The sequence below is a fragment of the Ricinus communis genome, chromosome 4, assembly GCF_019578655.1.
Source record: "Ricinus communis isolate WT05 ecotype wild-type chromosome 4, ASM1957865v1, whole genome shotgun sequence".
NCBI lineage: Eukaryota > Viridiplantae > Streptophyta > Magnoliopsida > Malpighiales > Euphorbiaceae > Ricinus > Ricinus communis.
In genome coordinates, this window is record NC_063259.1 from 106300 (window position 1) to 126883 (window position 20584).

The 20584-nt window shown below is 35.7% G+C and overlaps 2 protein-coding genes across 3 annotated transcripts; one reads left to right on the top strand and one right to left on the bottom strand.

The window, feature by feature from the left end:
• The first annotated feature begins 13878 nt into the window (after window positions 1-13878).
• Window positions 13879-17351, top strand: LOC8285377 (aminoacylase-1). Of its 2 annotated transcripts, none has more exons than XM_015716368.3 (5): window positions 13879-14591; window positions 14717-14979; window positions 15481-15618; window positions 16296-16544; window positions 16906-17351. In XM_015716368.3, the coding sequence occupies exons 1-5, from the start codon at window positions 13964-13966 to the stop codon at window positions 17017-17019; spliced, it is 1392 nt and encodes a 463-aa protein (XP_015571854.2). In that variant the 5' UTR covers window positions 13879-13963; the 3' UTR covers window positions 17020-17351. The 2 variants fall into 2 exon arrangements, with proteins under 2 accessions (XP_015571854.2, XP_002514407.2); XM_002514361.4 differs by having other exon boundaries at window positions 13880-14591; window positions 16305-16544.
• Window positions 17274-19596, bottom strand: LOC8285376 (pentatricopeptide repeat-containing protein At2g03880, mitochondrial). Its single transcript, XM_015716367.2, has one exon. It carries the CDS (start codon window positions 19546-19548, stop codon window positions 17608-17610), a length of 1941 nt encoding a protein of 646 aa, XP_015571853.2. The 5' UTR covers window positions 19549-19596; the 3' UTR covers window positions 17274-17607.
• Window positions 19597-20584: the final 988 nt, after the last annotated feature.

Below are 20584 nucleotides of genomic sequence, written 5' to 3' on the forward strand. Positions count from 1 at the left end.
TTTTTAAAATAAATAAATAAACCAAATAATTAATGGGTTAATTTTCCATCAACTGCATGTGGGTCCCTTTTCACTCAAAGGGGCTAGTTTGATGGAAAGTTAATTGGAATTAATGCAATTAATGTGTCAAAGTCAAATTGTTATACTGAAAATACAGGGACTGAAGAAAAAATAAGAGTGGAAAATCTGAAAAAAAGAAAAAAGTCGAAGTTTTGTTTTTTATGCTATGGTTAATATGGACAGATGTTTTCTTTGGTGCGGTGGTGGTGACTTCGATCCAAGGTTCAAGAGAAGGACAGAGTCCATCGAGCGAGAGAGAAAATAGAAAAAGAAAAGAGAAGGATCGGAATTTTAGAAACAGAGAGAAAAAGAAAGGTTAAAGGGTAATGATGAATTTGTGCCTATTTTAGAATTTAAAGAGAGACCCACATGCAGTTGACGCCTTTGAACGAAAAAGGACCCGCATGTGGTTAATGGAAAATTAAGCTTCCTTTAACTATTGGGTTTATTTGTACCTATTTAAAGATTAAAGAATGATATTAAACCATTTAAAAGAATGAGGGTTTAATTATATATCTGTAATTAGTTTAGGGGTTCTTTTTACCTTTTACAGATGAGTTTGAAATTAAATTTGAAAAAATGCTTTTCCAACATTAAATTTTATTTTGAATGATTTTTTAATTTTTAAAATTACTTTTTCAAAAAACAGATAAATAGATATTTTTTTAAAAGCAAGCTTGGAAAAAATAGTTTGTAAATAAATTAAGAAAAATTTAAATTTTTTTTAAACACCCAATCGCAATCCAAAATACACTATAAATAGATTAAAATATGAGAACTTTATAATTTGGTTTTTAAATTATAGGGACTAGTTCATTAATTATTTCAAACTTCTTTATTTTTTTACAAAAAGAAGAATGCTAGTAATACTTTTTTTAATCGAGGTATTAAAATTTAACAATTAGGTAGCAAATACAAATTGAGCTAAATCATGAGCCATAACATTAAAGCAACGCGAAATAAAAACAAAAAAATGGAATGAAAACTACTAGTTAATGAAAAATGTCAGTAAAGATAGCTTGCACACAAGCTAGAACAGGAACCTCTTGGCATGCAATTTGGATGACTTACAGAGCATCACCTTCCATGATCAGTCGTTTCCATTCTAGACTCCTTGGCCATAACATACTTTCTCTTAAAGTCATGGCTTAAAAAATGAAAGGTTGACAGGGGTCAATAAACAGTTTGCAACTTGAACCCAGCAAAGCACCTTGTATATTACGAGCTAGAAAATCCACACTTCCTCTATGTATGTTAGATCTGCAACTCGCATCAAAGTTGACTTTAATAAAGTCTTCATCAATATTAAAATCAGCCACCATGGTAGGGTGAGGAACATATGGGATCCCTTTCCTATCCGCCAACCTCACACTTTGAAATTCATGGAAATCATGTTGAGCAACTTCAACAATAACTTTAGCAGAGTCTTGAGTATAATTAAAAACTAGGTTATTCCATGCCTTCCATAAACGCCACAAAATGAAGACCATGTGAATCAAGGAGTCATTAGCTTGAAAAGTTTGGAGATCAGCTTTGATAGTATCCCAAAAACTAGTGATCGACCTATTGAGCATCATTGATAGTAATCCCATTATTGACAACCGCCATATCTGTTGAGCTAAGGGACAAAGGAAAAAATATATGTTCTAAAGATTAAATCATGCCACAATTACTGTATCATTGTGATAATCCTAAGCGATTGAATAGCAATTGACCAACCGAGAGAGCATTAGAAAAGATTTTCCACGTAAATATCTTTAGTTTGCTCGAAAGTTTTATTTTCTAGAGATGCCTCAATTGCATAGTATCTTGGTGATTCAATTGGGCTCTATTCATGGATGAAAAGGAAGCTTGCCATTCAAAATATCTTGAACGAACCGAATATTCTCCTGATGCATGAAAATGCCAGATGAGCTTATCACTCTTATTGCATATGCTGAGAGGAATCTGTAGAATTTGTTGAACTTGAACCACTGAAAAATGTCACTGCAATATCCCAATTTTCCAAATTTTAAAACACTGATCTATCAAGAAATTAACTGTTTGAGATGCGATAGTCGATAATGGAATTAAAGTATCTCAAAATGGCGCTGTTGTAGGTAACCAGGGATCCTTAGCAATTTTAATCAACTGACCATTACCAAGCTACCATCTTAATCCATGCATGAGAAGTTCTATCCAGCACATATGCTCTTCCATGGCTATAAAGAATTGGATCCCCTTTGGCTATGAAATTTAAGACTGAAAAATATTTTTCTTTGAGAACTCTAGCAATAAGGGAATTAGAGTTTTGGAGCAATCTCCAAGCTTGTTTTGCCAGTAAAACAATGTTGATCTCATGCATATTTTTAAAGCCCATTCCTCCTTGAGATTTACTTTGGCATATATTTTCCCAATAAATCCAATGCATTCTTTTTTCATTTGACACATGCCCCCATAAAAAATTAGCTAAGATTTAATTGATTTCTTCCGAGTGGGATTAGGAAACAGCTCATAGCGAAAACTGGCACTACACTAGCTATCACTTTTATTAAAACTTCCTTACCTCCGGGAGATGGGAATTTCTCTTTCCAGCCTTGAACCTTATTTCAAACTTTCAAAATTAATTTTGCAAAGGTTTTTTTCTTTAATGTATTCACTATCACTGGTAGTCCAAGATATCTATCCAAAATGTCAATGTTTCCAATCTGAAAGATCCCAACAATATGCACTTTTAAAGATAGAGGTGTATTTGGAGAGAAGTAAATAGCAGATTTAATTGGATTCACCTCTTGACCAATGGCTTTGGCATAATAATGTAATATATTTTGAAGTGTCTCAGTTGTTGAAATGGAGCATTCACTAAAGAACATGGCATCATCATCAAATAATAGATTATTTACACTAGGACTATGCTTCGCCACTTGAATGCCTTTTAAAGAATTTTGAACCTTAGCTCCTATACACATGTGGGATAAGCCTTTAGCACATAATAAGAATAGAAGTGGAGATAGTGGATCATCCCGTTGAATCTCTCTTGATAGAATAATGAAACCTTCCAAAGCCCCATTAATATTAATCGAATAAGTAATAGAGGTAACACAAGACATTATCCATGTAATCCATATTTCAAAAAATCCCAAAGCTGCCAAAATATGCATGATATAATTTCATTCTAGTTTATCATAAGCTTTAGCCATGTCCATTTTAAGAGTCGTACCTCCTTTCTTCCCAATTTTCCAAGCTTTGGGAAAATGAACCGTTTCATGACATACTAGAATGTTGTTTATGATTAATCTTCCTGCTGTAAAAGCACTATGATTCTCAATGACTAATTTAGGCATAATTCGCTGCAATCTTCTGATAAGGATTTTTATAATTATTTTGTAGTAGACTATGCATAGGGTAATAGGGCGCTATTGACTCATTTTCACTAGATGCTGAACTTTGAAAATAAGAGAGATTGTAGTATGATTTGCACTTTTCACTATAGGAGCACCTGCAAAGAAACTAACAATAGATGAAAATAAATCATCTTTGATCACATTCCAGTATCGATGGAAAAAAAGACTCGTAAAAACCGTTCCATCTTGGGGCTTTGTCAGGAAGAATTGAGAAGGCAACTTCTTAAATTTCTTGATAAGTAACAGGAGCTGTTAGAAAAATATAATCCTCCTCCAATACTTTAGGCTCCATGCATTCAGTGACGAGCGCAAATCCTTCACTGAAGTAAACAACTCTTTGAAATATGATACAACTAGAGAAGTCATACTCTTATGATCTGAAATCCATTGGTCTTGTTCATTGATTAAACACCTAACTTGGTTGGTATGACACCTTTGAGCCACTGCTGCATGAAATAAACCAGTATTGCTATCACCAAGTCGAAGCCATGAACACCTTTCTTTTTTAGCCCAATAATTTTCTTCATGGAGTACGACTTTCGCAAGATTTTTTTCAAGTCCTCTGTTTGAATTATAATTGGTACCCCTTGACTGGATCTTAATCCATTCTATATTAGCTTTGATCTCATTAATTTCCTTATTTGCATTCCTGTAATTTGCTCTATTCCATTCCACTATTCCATACCTATAAGCTTTCAATTTCGACATGAATTGGAAAGTTGGCGACCCATGTTGATTTAAGCCCCATTTCTCTGAAATGATACCACCAATATCATGACAATTTGTCCATCTTTTATAAACCTAAACAATTTCTTATGAGGCCAAGTTTGAGGTGTCAAATGTAAAAGTAAAGGCTTATGGTCCGACCCAAGATCCTAAAGATGAATAATGCAAGCTTGAAGGAAGATAGTAGCCTATTCAGTATTGCATAAACCCCAGTCAATATGTTCCTAAACATTTGCTACACCGGCTCTCCTATTTGTCTAAGTGCATGCTACCCAATGAAAAGGAATAACAATAAGTCCCAATTTATATATGAGTTGATTAAAACTATGATACTTGTAATGTTGAAAGTTTGAATTACCTTTTTTATCAATAGACGATATCATAGCATTAAAATCACTAATCCATAAACAAGATTTGAGGTCCATATTACGAGCATAGGAGAAAATAAATTTCATTTGATTATTCCGAGTAGAAAGAGAACAACTAAGATAGCATATAAGAAAATCCCACATAGTACCAAAAGACACTTGACAATGATAAAAATATTCTAACTTATGTACCTGCACTGTTATACCCACCCAAGCTAATGTTATCTGATGGGTGCTACTCGTGTTAGCTACAATCTAAGGCAGCGTACCTATCGATGCAGTCTAGCACTAATGGCGAGTATCAAGGTCGTATTCCTCGGAAAAGCGAAAGCCCAGAGTTACTCCTTTGTTCTTTGTTATATTAACCTAAAATGGATGATGAATAAATTCTAAACTAACTATTAACTACAAGCTAAGTCCTAAGGGAGATGCAAAAGTGATTGATAAACGAAATAATCAAGACAAGAAGAAAAACCCAAAGGGAATCTAAACTAGTTGGCATCCGAACAAAAGATAAAGGATCGGTGAGTCTAATTATGCTACCCGTGGATGAATTCTTAACCGAATTCGATTTCTCTCTCGAGATAACCGAATTCCTAAACCTAATAACCTAAAGTTGGAATCTCTTCCTAACGATTGATTCTTAAATTAGCATTAAGCTTTAATCCGCCTCTATTAAGCTTTGTTAATTCTTAATCCGGCTAGTTAATTATCCTTATCTCTAAGCGATTATTAACCAGTTCTTGCTATTCAAAATTCCAATTGCCAAACGAATTTCTCAATCTCATAAAGCAATCTAAACATCACAATTCACAACGTCTCATGAATAATGCATAATCTTATTAATACTGAAAACAAGAAGAATACAAAACCAACTCAAACAATCCAACAATATAATATCAAGCCAACATAGTAAAGAAATCCTAATGGATTAAATCAGTCTAGCTAAACATGTTCATGTTTAAAACAATCTAGGAAATCAATTACAATGAAAGAATAATGAAAATAAAACATATACACCCTTTTCTCTCGAATTGGATGAACAGCTCCAAATCTGAATCTACACTTTGATTAATCTCCCAAACTGCCTCTTGAATTGCTTCCACTACTGTTTTGCACTCGGAACCTTGCGATTTCGGGATTCTTACTCCCCGCAACTCTCTTGCACTCAATCTGCAAAATCGAACCAGCCGTGGCTCTATGTCACTTCTTCCCTCTCTCCTTTCTAAGAAAAATTTATTTTTCTTATATATTTAACTCAAGACGGCCGTGTTCGTCAGGCCGTCGACTACCAAGTCCAGCCGAAATCGTGGATCTCACTAAGTAGGGTTTCACCACGGCCGTGTTTCTCCCCGTGTTGGCCACCACGGGCCGTGGTTGCTCCCTGTTATCCACCACGGGCCGTGTTGAAGGCCGTGGTGGCTACTAAACCGTGCCCAAAGTGCCAATTTCAAGAATCAAGCGATGGTTGAGCACGGCCGAGTCCGTGCCGTGCTCAATGTATGCATTGCGGGCTCTTGTCCGATCTTGGTGAATTCTCGTCCGTTTCCACACGTATTGATCTATAATTGCTTAAACACCGATGATGGTCCTATAAATGTTTCTGAAATGCAAAAGAACATAAAACACGGGTGATCTGGGAATAAAAGCACAATAATTGCTAAGAACATACGCAATAATATGCAAGCAAATATGTGTAAAACAATGCTCATCAAATTACCCCACACTTAAGCCATTGCTTGTCCTCAAGCAATTAACAACTCACCTCATAAAACTACAGTTAGCAACTCCTTTCAGTTTATGCCCCTAGTCCACAACAGAGAGTATTCAACACATCTCAAAGGATACTCAATCATAAATCAAATTACAAATCATTAACAAAGAATGGAAATAATATTAATGCATGAGTAACTTAAATGATAACTCAACACAAACATCATGAACCAATGCCTCACAGGGATCACTCAAGTCGCTCAAAGTGTATATTAGGTGAATAACAAATCCCTCAAAGCAAATGCACAAGACCCGCTCACCATAAGCTTGCTCATAAATCATATCTTCGCCATCGCGGAATAAGTAAATACCAAAATCAAAGGGTCTTTACCAAGGTTGAAATGGGGCTAAGGTAAAGGTACGAAGATTTGGATAGAAGTGTGAAAGTGCTGGAATTCGTGCAATAAACAATAGTATATGCTCAAAGGATTAAATGCCTAAGATCACAAAAACAATCATTCACTAAAATCCCTACTTCATAGAATAACGCTCGCAAATGCTCTAAATCCAATAAAAAGATAAATAATTAAAGAGATTTGTTTATTATATATTCTTTTTTTTTCTTCTTCTTCTTTTTTTTTTTTTTTTTTTTTTATAATAATGAACTAGCAGCTTATTAGCGACCGCTGAATACAACTCGAATAAACATAAAGAATAACAAATACAATTTGGATTAAAGGGAGCATTTAAAATATCAAAAAGATTTAGTGAATTTACCAACATAGCAACTAGCATTTTAATCCCACATAAAGTTGAATAAATCACAGAAAGAAATTCCAGCATAAGGGTAAAGGAAAGATAAATGTAAAGAATGGTATAATTGAAGTGTATAGGTGTAGATTATGAAGAAAAGGTTAAGGCTCAAAAACTGGCTAACTAATGGAAACATAAGGTGATAGGCTTTTGGTCAAATGTGGTGAATCCTAAATCGCCCAAATCATCTCATGGTATTTGCAATATTCATGTAACTTCAACACGCATTACAAAGCAAGTTCTAGAAGCAAAGTTAAGTACAATGCACACTCAAACAAGAAATATAAAGAGCATAAGTATAATGAATGCTCAACTGGCTCAAAATCTCACTTTCAGGTGTGGTATTAGGTGCAGTTGGTTCGCAACATCATTAATTGAATCATTACTTAAGAAACACATGCATATGATATTATCAACGTTCTAAGTTAAAATTCGACAATTCGAAAAAATAATTAAATAACATCGGTCTAACCCGGCAGGGTTGATGTGTAAAACACCATAAATTATTTTCCAAGGACAATGAACAACAAAGAAAAGTAACTACAATTCTATAAATCAAGTCATCAATCAGCTCAAAAATAGCATACTCAAGTGCATAAAAACACAGTGTCCTAACATCCCCTAAAAATACACAACACCTAGCCATAGCAATTTCAGATATATTAAAAATCCATATGAGAGATTAAGGTTTACCCATAAGCACCCCACACTTGAAGAACACACTGTCCTCAGTGTAAAATGTTATGGATACCCCGCATGGAATGCTCAACTAAGAGAACAAAGGCAATATAATCCAAGTGCATGACATGTATGAAAAATAAAGTAAATAAATGCGGAAAAATAAAAGATCTAGGGATCGCCTGATCATCCATCGAGGCCGATGTCAGGAAATTCGAGTGCCTCCTCGGTAGAATCTAAAAGTAATAAAATAAAGAAATAAAATCGAAACTGAAAATATGAAAACTAAAACTAATAAAATGTTTCAAAACAAAAGGTTAAAATATTAAAGATTAAAGATAAAGTTTGGGGTGCCTCTCAAAAGCGCTTCTTTTTTATGTGATGAGTCTTTTTAGCTGGACTCATGGTGAAAAGCAAACGGTGGGGATTGGCGACCATCCATCCTTCTTCCAAGCAAATGGCTTCAAATATCCGCTTAGAGGGATAATCGTCAACTTCCTCTTCCCGACAGTCAAGCAAGCTGCCAGTATGATGGGCAAAACTCGCTCCTCATATATTTGCACATAGTCATGATGCTCTATGGGCTCTTCCAATTTGAAAGCTAGAGTTTCAACAATTGGAAGGATCGATGGTTGGGCAATCTCTTCAGGAGTGTCAATGGTTTTCTTTAGTCCCTGGCTTGGTTCACTTGCTAGAAGAAACTCGAGCTCCTCCAAGACTTCTTCATTGGATAACTCGTGCTCATCTTCCATCATCGAAGGGACTTATGGAAAATCTACCAACAATTCCTCTAACTGCAACTCAGCATCATCAACTGTACATTCCTGTTGATAGTCTTTCAGAGGGATCATGTTTGCCTCTTCCTTTTCTGGTTCTATCTCCATGTTCAAAGAGTCGTCTTGCACATAAGCATCATCGTCAAACATAATAGATAAACCAGAAAAATTCTCACCTGAACGCAAAGTGATGGCGCTCAAATGTTCCTCGGATTCAGCAGCGTTTGATGGAGTTCTCAATTGCTCTTCCGCTAGTAACTTGAAGATTAAGCCTACTTGATGCTCTATGTTGTTAATCGAGGCTTGTTGATCTTCAAGTATCCTCTCTGTTTGTTGGAATCTTTCCTCAAGACTTGTTATGAACCTCATCATCAGCTCCTCTGACACTAAATCTTCATCTTGAGTTGAAGGTGCAACATTAGGCTGCTGATGTAGTTGCTGAATTCCTAGTGGTTCTTGGCCATCTAAGCTCCATCCAAAGGGTGAATGAGTACTCCACTCTTGATTATAGGTGCTTCCATATGAGTCACTTGGCCAATTGCCCGTATAATTCACTTGTTCACAGTTATAAGAATAAGGAGTAAAATCACTGCACAATGGAAAATCATTACTCAAATGTAAACCACAACAAAATTCATAAAAAACTTGAGATGAAAGGATAGGAGTGGAGAGTTGATCAGTAGCCCTGCAAAACGATTCCACCCGGGCATCCCAATTTTTAGCACTCTCTTGGTTCCTATTCTCTTTTTCCAATGCGTCGTACAAAGATTTTGAGTTTAGCATTGAACCTCCTTATCATTCACTATCTGAATCATAAACTTAAGCTAAATAAATATGTACAAATAAAATAAAATAAATAAATAAATAAAAATAAAAATCATAAAATAATAAGAAAGAAAAAAATGGCTAAATTAACAAATAGCAAATTTCACTCTAGTTTTTAAACATTCCCGTAGCAGCGCCAAAACTTGATGGGTGCTACTCGTGTTAGCTACAATCTAAGGCGGTGTACCTATCGATGCGATCCTAGCACTAATGGCGAGTATCAAGGTCGTATTCCTCGGAAAGCGAAAGCCCGAGTTACTCCTTTGTTCTTTTTATATTAACCTAAAATGGATGATGAATAAATTCTAAACTAACTATTAACTACAAGCTAAGTCCTAAGGGAGATGCAAGAGTGATTGATAAACGAAATAATCAAGACAAGAAGAAAAACCCAAAGGGAATCTAAACTAGTTGGCATCCGAACAAAAGATAAAGGATCGGTGAGTCTAATTATGCTACCCGTGATCGAATTCTTAATCAATTCGGTTTCTCTCTCGAGATAACCGAATTCCTAAACCTAATAACCTAAAGTTGGAATCTCTTCCTAACGATTGATTCTTAAATTAGCATTAAGCTTTAATCCGCCTCTATTAAGCTTTGTTAATTCTTAATCCGGCTAGTTAATTATCCTTATCTCTAAGCGATTATTAACCAGTTCTTGCTATTCAAAATTCCAATTGCCAAACGGATTTCTCAATCTCATAAAGCAATCTAAACATCACAATTCACAATGTCTCATGAATAATGCATAATCTTATTAATCACCGAAAACAAGAAGAATACAAAACCAACTCAAACAATCCAACAATATAATATCAAGCCAACATAGTAAAGAAATCCCGAATGGATTAAATCAGTCTAGCTAAACATGTTCATGTTTAAAACAATCTAGGAAATCAATTACAATGAAAGAATAATGAAAATAAAACATGTACACCCTTTTCTCTCGAATTGGATGAACGTACTCCAAACTGGATCTACACTTTGATTAATCTCCCAAACTGCCTCTTGAATTGCTTCCACTATCGTTTTGCACTCGGAACCTTGCGATTCCGGGATTCTTACTCCCATGACTCTCTCGCACTCAATCGTGCAAAATCGAACCAGTCGCGAGGGCTCTATGTCACTTCTTCCCTCTCTCCTTTCTAAGAAAAAATCATTTTTCTTATATATTTAACTCGACGGCCGTGTTCAAGGCCGTCTTGGTCAAGACGAAGTCCAGCCGGGCCGTCTTTGAAACTGTGGATCTCACCAAGTAGGGTTTCACCACGGCCGTGTTTCTCCCCGTGTTGCTCCCCGTGTTATCCACCACAGGCCGTGCTGAAGGCCGTGGTGGCTACAGAAATCGTGCCCAAAGTGCCAATTTCAAGAATCAAAGCCAATGGTTGAGCACGGCCAGAGTCCAGGCCGTGCTCAATGTATGCATTGCGGGCTCTTGTCCGATCTTGGTGAATTCTCGTCCGTTTCCACACGTATTGATCTATAATTGCTTAAACACCGATGATGGTCCTATAAATGTTCCTGAAATGCAAAAGAACATAAAACACGGGTGATCTAGGAATAAAAGCACAATAATTGCTAAGAACATACGCAATAATATGCAAGCAAATATGTGTAAAACTATGCTCATCAATGTTATCCCACCTGAAAATCTAATAGGATTTAAAATTTCATAATTTGAGAAACCACAGGATCTTAATACTTTCCTAACATGGTGAGTAGTCTTTTTAGTTTCACAAAGAAAGATAAAATTTAGGAAATAAATTTAACCATCTCTTTAAAATGACAAATTGTCAGGGGTTTCCCAACTCCTTGACAATTCCAACTTAAAATCTTCATATTGGAAACTAGTGCCAAGTAGGGCTAGCTTGCTCCACCTCCTTAGGATCATTAAAAGAAAAGTGGCTGGTCTTGACCTTTGGTTCGGTTAAGCTAGTATCTAGTTCAATGCTTTGCTTGCAAGGTACTTGGGAAGAGATACCAATGATGAAGTGACTATTCCAAAACTACGGGATCGATGCTTCCATTTCCTTGTAGAAATCACAGTCTCAGAATTTTACAGCGAGTTATTGTAGAAAATAGATGTTGCAAGGCAAGGCCAGGTGAGCCTTCTATTATCTAGATTGAAGATTATGTTCCATAATGGCCTTGATAAAAAGAAGGCCCAAGAAGAAAGGTCCACCTAAGAGAGATTGAAATGAGTTAGAAGTTGGGGTCACCTGGATGTAATTCTGACATGCATGCAAGACTGGATTTACTTGTCCTCTCATACCCCATTGACGTGATTGTTACATCAGTCATGATTGCCATCTGTCCACCAATCGTGCCATTTGGAACTATAATAGTAGGCTGAGTAAGAAACAAGTCTTCTTTTTGGTTGAGTGTGACTGTAGCAATCCCTGTAGTATGCAAGCTTGAAAGATACTTGTGTTGTGGATTCAGAGATATGGTAAATGAAGAAGCAGGGCATTTTCCTTGATCAACAGTTAAAACATGAGAAACATTAGTACTTACTAGCTGACCATGAGCACTTTCAGAAAACCCTTGAGTCTTCATTCCTATATGAGAAAATAGTTCTTGAAGCCATGTAGCATAATTTGGCAATCTGTCCTATAATACCACATAAGTGGCAAATATTCGGAGGTTTTTCAAACTGAAATGGACACCAGCTTTCTGTAGTTTGCTCTCCTTTTAGTTTGAACCCTTTGGGCAGAGGATGATGTATAAGAGCATTGATCCTCAATCTCATGTATTTAGCATATAGACCTCCTTGCAAACCTCAAAAGGCAACTTCTAGAAAACTTTCGAAAGAAGCCCCAATCTTCATTGCATTAGCCTTAGTAATTTGACTAAAGGGAAGATTCTTTAGTTGAACCCAAAAGGGTGATAAACATAAATCCACTTCAAACAATACTTTATCTTCTGACCATAGTTGAATATTGATTATTTGGTGTTGCACTAGCCAAGATCTACCAGCTAGAATCGTAGTATAATCCTTTGTATCTTTAAAGTGAAATAAGAAGAGATCTCGACTAAGCTTGGTTATCGAAAGAGAATAAGTTAGTCTCCATGCAGCCGTTATTGCTTCCTGGATAGACCTGTTCATGGGTCGAGCCTAGGCGGGCTCGGGCCGGGCCTGACTTTATTTTGAACAAGCCCGAGCCCGAAATTTTTAAAAGCAGGCTTGGCCCTACCAATTGTTAAACCCAAATACTGGATCGGGTCAGGCGGGTTCGGTCGGGCTTGGGCGGGTTCGGGTCGGGCTTGAGTTTAGTTTTATTTAAATATATTATTAATAACAATAAAATTATGAACAAAAATAATAGGTAGCTAAGTGGTATGTAACACTTAATTATAAGTTGAAGGCCACAGGTTCGAATGCCAGGTATGACATAGTTTTTTTCTAACTAAACTAGACATCGGGCCGGGCCGGACTTGGATTTTTATGAAAATTCCAAGCCCGGCCCGAAAAATCAAGGCTTTTATGGATTCGGGTCGGGCCGGGCTTGTACACAAAAATTGTTGTCCAAGCCCGGCGAGGGCCTAGGCGGGTACCCAGGCCCATGAACCGGTCTATTCCTAGATAACATGACTACTAAAAATTTTAGTGAAGTATACTTTACCAACTAGTTTTGACGATAGGGTTTCTCCTTCAGAAGTTTTAGGAGATAATTCTAGAACCAGGTCTTCACAGTGCAATTGTTGAGTTTGTTGGATCAACTCTTGTATGGAAATATCAGCATATTTCCAAATACAATTTGAAAAAGTATAAAAGGATAGAAGGAACATAAAGACTAAAAATAATAAAAGTAAAATTTAAGAGAAAAAGATGTTAAAAGGACACACAAGAGAAATCTATTTATTTGTAAACAAAACCTAAAGCATATTGTATTAGGTAAGCGAAATTTTAGGAATATGAAAGGATGGACAATAACTCCACTTCAATTAGGGACTAACTCCCAATTATTATCAGAGCTTCTCTCTCATCTTATCTTAGAGCTTCTCTCTCATCTCAATATTGGACATTTAGTAAAAACTGATACATTTTTCTTGAATAATTGCTCTTTTAATGATTCACTTTATATAATTTTCTAATCTAATAATTTTTTATTTATTTAGTAAATTAAATTAATTTTATATTTTTTTAATAGATAAAAATAAATGATTAATTTCAAAAATAATTTATTATGTGAGTAATAATTTTTTTATTTTTAACAATTCTAGATAGATTTTATTTTTATATAAATAATGTATTAAAATATAAAATTGTTAAAAATAAAAAGATATTATTATTTATGTAATAAAATGTTTTTAAAAATTAAAATTAATATAGTAGATTTTAAATTATAATATTTTCTATATGTGAAAGAGATTTATTTTTTTTAGTAGATAAATTTATTTTATTTTTATTTATTAAAAATAATATACAAGTAATTTAATTTATTAAATAGATAATATGCTATTAAATAAAAAAGTTGGGATAAAGTAAAAAAAAACATATAATTATCTAAACAAAATGATTAAAGGAGAGCTTCCTCTTTTAAAAAATACAACAATATCACCAAAAGAAAAACATACAGGGGCAGTAGCAGAAGACCATCACAAGTGCGAGGAGACAAAAATGGGAAGCCGTAATTTGCCAAGTAAAACCTTGGGTTGCAGCAACCACAATCTCTTCTTGATTATCCATGCCTGCTTAATTCTTACAAATCCAGTGGCACTAGCAGAAGAAGATTCATCATCATCATCATCATCAATCATATCAAGATTCCAGCAATATCTTCAAATCAACACTGCACAACCCAATCCTCACTACCAAGAAGCAGCAGAATTCATTATTTCCGAGGCCAAATCAATAGGACTTGAATTCCAATGTATAGAGCTGGTGAAAGGGAAGCCACTTGTCCTCCTCAAGTGGCAAGGCTCTAACCCTACTCTTCCTTCCATACTTCTCTACTCCCACACTGATGTAGTCCCTGTTGAGCAGCACAAGTGGTCTTACCCTGCCTTTGGTGCCCATCTTGATTCTGATGGCAATATCTATGCTAGAGGTTCCCAAGACATGAAGTGCGTTGGCATGCAGTATCTAGAAGCTGTTCGTCGCTTGATGTCTTCTGGGTTCCACCCACTTCGATCTGTTTACATCTTGTTTTCCCCTGATGAAGAAATTGGTGGCCATGATGGTGCTGAGAAGTTTGCTCATTCTGATATCTTCAAGTCCATGAATGTTGGCATTGTGCTTGATGAAGGTCTTTCTTTATTTTTCTTTTCTTTTTTCAATTTTACTGTACTTCTAGTTGAATCCCAGGTAAAACTGATAGCTAGGTGTCAAATACCTACACTCAATGATGTATGGTACTGCCTCTGGAAACAGGTTTGGCATCTCCTACTGAGGAGTATAGGCCTTTTTATGCAGAGAGGAGCCCGTGGTGGCTGGTGATTAAGGCCATTGGAGCTCCAGGCCATGGAGCTAAGCTTTATGATAATAGTGCCATGGAGAATCTCCTGAAAAGTATCGAGACTATAAGGAGATTTCGTGCTTCTCAATTTGATTTGGTGAAGTCTGGTTTGAAGGCTGAAGGAGAGGTTGTTTCTGTTAATATGGTCTCTCTTAAAGCTGGCACTCCATCTCCAACTGTAAGCTTTTACTTCTATATGCTCATTTACTCTGTTTCAAATTAATTTCTAACTGCTCAATTTCTATTGCCTAGTCAGACTTGACCTTCGAATGATGAAACACCCGTATTTATTAATTTCAACTATTTATCTGCTCTGTTAATGTCCCATTTTTAAACATTGAAGCGCGAAGAATACTTCTGGTAGAAAACAGCAATGATTTATAAACTGAGACTTCCACAATCCAAAGGGCATACGTTGTGTGAGTGTACCTTAAGGTCTGAAAATGTATTTCTATGAAGTCCTTATGTGCTTGTGATGCACTTTTCGTGAAACATAAGCCATGTTCAAAATATATTTTAAGGTCTGAAAATCTTATGAAATTTTGTTCAATTATTCAAAATGTTAATTTTATTAAAATCCTTCTATCAGTGTTCGTCAACAATTTCTGAATTTGCAGTAATCAATAATATTTATTGCTCTATTGGTGATACAAAATTCCTGGTATTCTTTCTCTTCCAGGGATTTGTCATGAATTTGCAGCCATCAGAAGCAGAAGCTGGTTTTGATATTCGGGTCCCGCCAATTGCTGATCCTGAATCTTTGGAAAGACGAATTGCTGAAGAATGGGGTCCAGCTTCACGCAATATGACATTCCAGGTGCTGATAAATTACTAGAAACTTTAACAGCTCTGCTTATGTCTGGTGACATGTGCTTATTTCCTATCTGGCACCAATGATATTCTAAGTGTAGATCAGGGAAGAAAAATAGGGACCATTATGTTTATATGTATTACCCGTTGTTGGTTGGTCTATACTTGCTGTGTCTGGTTTATATAAAAAAAAATGTCATTGTTTTTTTAACTTTCAATACCTTCTTGCGATGCTTTAGCTGAAATTCATCGGCATTTCCACAAATATGGAAGATGGAAGAGGAATATTTTTTTTGTTTTGATTATCTAGCTAAATAAAAATGATTATCATATTTAGGGTCTTTTCTTGGCAAGACTAATATTGCCTTTTCCATCTGCTGTGGGCAGTAATAAGAAACTCATCAGAGCAGGAAATCATTTGAGTCTATTGCAAATATTTTAAGAATTTTGTCAATGCAAGATAAGGAAATTTATTTGCTGGTGGAAGTCTAGTGTTTATCAGGAACTACTTGCTTAATAGGTACATATTCAAGAAAAAATTATTCAGAAGAAGGATAAAATATAACGGGAGATATTGGCTTGTTTTGAATAGTTAATGAAAAAGGCCAGTCTTTCCAATATGGGATACATTATTGCATTATAATAAGTCACTTCTTTGTTTTCTTTTTCCTAATGTTTTTATAGCTTGGGCAGTTTAAACAGAAAGCTATTTTACACGACAAGTTTGGGAGGCCACTCCTTACAAAGACCGACAGTTCCAACCCATGGTGGGCCCTGCTTGAAGAAGCTGTACAAAAAGCAAATGGAAAACTTGGTAAACCAGAGATATTTCCTGCTGCCACTGATGCTCGTTACTTCCGGGAGCTAGGATTACCAGCAATTGGCTTCTCTCCTATGGCAAACACGCCTCTTCTTTTGCATGATCATAACGAGGTAATATGAAATTCAATGCTTCCTTTAACTATTTGATGGTATCATAATTTAGTAACCCAGGACTTTTTTGTTTGTTTGTTTGTTGTGATTATTTCCATGTTAGCACAATTTTGCTTATAGTCAGTACGCATGTGAAATGTCTCTTATCCATTTACCTCTTCACGTGCTTGTCTTAATGAACATATATACGCAATGTTCTTGATCTAATAGATTTTGTCCTACTATCTTGGTCATTGGTTAACATAAGCATCTGGCTTTGACCAATTACTTTGCAGATTATATGCTCAAGAAACTTTCCTTCTCAATGGTTATTATGCATTTAATCATGTGTAATATAACCCTCATGTTCTCTTCCTTGCAGTTTCTTAACCAAGCAGAGTATCTGAAAGGCATTGATATATATGCATCAATAGTAAAAGTCTATGCTTCTTATGTTAACCATGCAAGCAGTGAAGTCGTCAAAGATGAATTGTAAGATAGCATAGCAACTTTCAGGTACACAGGTTACTAAAGCTTCTGCTGGTGTAACATGGTGAGAATTCAAATTAATAAAATTTAATGCTGATGCATCAAGAAGTCGGCCATATATAGGATTTGAACTTGGTTATGGTGCAGGGTGTACTCAAATCCTCTTTATTTGACATTAATGAGTTGATAATTCTTCATGTTGCACTTCCAGTCGAGTTCACGTGATGTAATAACAGAGAAAAGAAAAAAAAAAAAAAGAGAAAAAGAAAAAAGCTTTACGCAGTTTGTATTGATGCTATTGGTACTAATTCAAAGTTCAAACAGTTCCCGAGGCTCAAAGCCATGCCCTAGATTCTTAATGTGTATGTTACATTATGGGCAGATCATAAGTAAGATCAGCAGGTAATGGATTTAGGCAGTCGCACAGACTTCCTTTGACGAATATAGATGGAAATTTCTTTAAATTGCTGCTGTTTCTTAGACCCATCCTCTATGAGTGCAACTGTGAAATTGATTTGTAAGCTAGGTCTTCTACTTTTCCTGCTTCTCCCTGAAATTTTTAATTTGTTCACTTGTAACATACACAGATCTTCTGTTACCAATAATCTCCGCATGAACAAAACCCATCTCGGAAATGATGGTATCTGATGGGATCTCTGATTATGATAGTCCTGTGCTCCATCTTTGCTACAAGTTTCACGAAAAAATGACAATCTCCGCATATCCTGATGTTTTTTCTGATCCTAATTATATGCTCTTTGGACAAACTCATCAAACCAAAGACAAGCGCCAATTTCTCACTGTGATACTGTAAGGAGTCTTCTTTTTGTTCCCCCTCGAGATCTTGCAAAACAAAATTTGTGTCTGGAACATAACCCAACCCCCTAAGCTTATGAATCAACTCACTCAGCTGCTTGTTGATCTCATTGAACTGCGGATGCGAGTTGTCTCCTAAAATGAAAGCATGAATCTGCTTATTCACTTCAACCCAGCTGCATCCTGGTTCTTTCCTAATTCCCATGTCATTCATGATCCTCCTAATCTGGGCAACATCATCCCACCTTTGAGCATTGGCATAAATATTAGACAAGAGTATGTAGCTTCCTGCATCATCAGGATCCAGCTTCAGAATCTTTTTAGCGGCATATATAGCCAGATCCACATTCTTGTGCACCCTGCAAGCACCAAGCAAAGTTCTCCATGTTACAGCATCTGGTTCACATTCCATTTCATTTATCAACCCGACCGCATCATCAAGTTTCCCTGCTCTTCCAAGAAGATCAATCATGCAACCATAGTGTTCCCTGCCTGGATCAATACCGAAAAGCTTCTTCATTGATCGGAAATAGTGCCAGCCAGCTTCTAGAAGTCCAGCATGGCTGCAAGCAAACAGCACTCCAAGAATGGTTATATAGTTTGGTTTTGTCCCTGAAACTTTCATGGACTCGAACAATTTAAGTGCCTCTCTGCTGTAACCATTTTGTGCAAACCCTGCAATCATTGTGCTCCAAGAGATTACATCCTTCTCCACCATCCGAGTGAAAACATAATTGGCATCTTCCAAACTGCCGCATTTACAATACATATCCAGGAGGGCATTATTCAATACTAGATCTTGATCATGCTTAAATACATGAACATGAACTTGTCTCCCCAATTCTAATAGTGCTAGTCCAGTACAAGCTCTCAAGACACTTGTAAGCGCAGACTGATTAGCAGGGAAACCATTTCTCTTCATGCTCTTGAAAAGATTTAAAGCTTCATCACCATCATTGTTTTGAGCAAATCCAGCAATTATAGAATTCCAAACAATCAAATCCCCTGTTACCATTTCATTGAAAACATACAATGCATTTTCAGATTCACCCCATTTTGAGTAAATATCAATGAGAGCGCTCCTAACATAGACATCAGAGTCCAGCCCACTTTTAATTATATTACCGTGGAGCTGCCTAAGATTATATACACCATCACAAGCCCTCAAAATAGAAGAATATGTATACACATTTGGCTTCACACCTTCTCTAAGCATACAAATCAGAAATTCCAATGCCTTGTCATTCAGCTTTGCATTAGAGAAAGCAGATATCATTGTGGTCCAAGAAACAACATTTCTCTCAGGCATTTGGTCGAACAGTGTCAGTGCTTCATCTAACAGATTAAATTTCACGTACATATTGAGCAACATGTTGATGAGAAAGATATTGGGCTGGTGCCCATTAGAGGAAAGGTGTTTGTAGACTTGTTTTCCTTGTTCAATTGCGTTTCTAGCCAAGCAGCATTTTATGAGCTCAGAGTAAGTGAATGAATCAGCCCAAATTCCATGCTTGTGCATGGCATCCATGGCTTTCATGGCTCTTGGTAGGTCTCTTTGGTAGCAAAACTCTGTGAATTCCCGAAGCAAGGACGATGAATTAGAGGTTGCCGTATGATATCGCCGCCATACTTTGAAAGCGAAGCCATTGGCTTTATGCATCGTTTGGATGGCAAAGACATTGAAATGTTGCATAACATCTTTAATGTAAAAGTGATGCATTAAGAATAGGCAAAACCCACTTTTTTGGTCTCCGGACTTTTGGATTTTATTTTACTTATTTTAACAAATCCTCATATTTTTATTTTTGTCTCACTTTCATTACTTTATTTATTTATTTTTTAATGTTAAAAAAAAATTTCCTAAAATTTTTATGCGAAATATTTTGTTAAATAAATAAATTTTCCTTATCTCAATACATCAGAAATATTTTATGAAATATTAAATTCAATTAATATCAAATTAATAGCATTAATCTCTTTTTATTTACAAGCTATATTTCTAATAAAACATCATTCAAAAGAAAATGTATTATATTATAACATATATAAAAATACGAAGAGGGAGGAGGATAGATAAATTTACTCAAAGGAAATTAATATTGTTAAGATTAACTAATTTAGTTTTTTTACTAATTTAATATAATTTAATAAAAATAATAATAAACAATAGTAGTATAAAATTAAAATTTATAAGAAAAAAGTACATTTTTACCCTCAACATTTAGTGCAAGGAGCGAATTAGCCCTTAGACAATACGTAGGCGCAAATAAATTTTTAAACTGTCAAGAACCTGTAACTTGAGCCCCTTCCTTAACAAAACACTAAACTTTCTTCAAAGTCCAGCTGACGTGGCAATTTGAATTTATAAGACTAAAAGAAATAGACTCCACTATAAGTGATGTGTCAATAAAATATTAGCGCATCAAGAAAAATTTAACAATCAATTTTCAATAACAATAATGTACAAAGTTATAATTGTTTTTTTACCCTTAGTTTCAAATAATTCTAACCATCCGCTGCTGCCACTCTCCAATGATGGCTTGCTAAGCTGAATTAACATTCTTCTCCAATAATAATTGCAAGTGCGGAATGCATTGAGGTCAACGGGATAATACACAAACAAAAGTTACTAGTTGTGGGAGACATTCAATAGCAGGTTTACACAGAATAAGGAATACCCATGAGTGCTTGTATTAGAGGCTGCTAACACCTTGCAAAATGAGTGAACTGTTAGACATTTCAATGGGGATGGATAA

Bases quoted from the DNA above. Each gene is read 5' to 3' on its own strand.
- LOC8285376 (XM_015716367.2), bottom strand. From the start codon at position 19,548: ATGCATCACTTTTACATTAAAGATGTTATGCAACATTTCAATGTCTTT.
- LOC8285377 (XM_015716368.3), top strand. From the start codon at position 13,964: ATGGGAAGCCGTAATTTGCCAAGTAAAACCTTGGGTTGCAGCAACCAC. The intron at 14,592-14,716 runs GTCTTTCTTTAT...CTCTGGAAACAG, and splicing joins TGGCATTGTGCTTGATGAAG to GTTTGGCATCTCCTACTGAG. The intron at 14,980-15,480 runs GTAAGCTTTTAC...TTTCTCTTCCAG, and splicing joins CTGGCACTCCATCTCCAACT to GGATTTGTCATGAATTTGCA.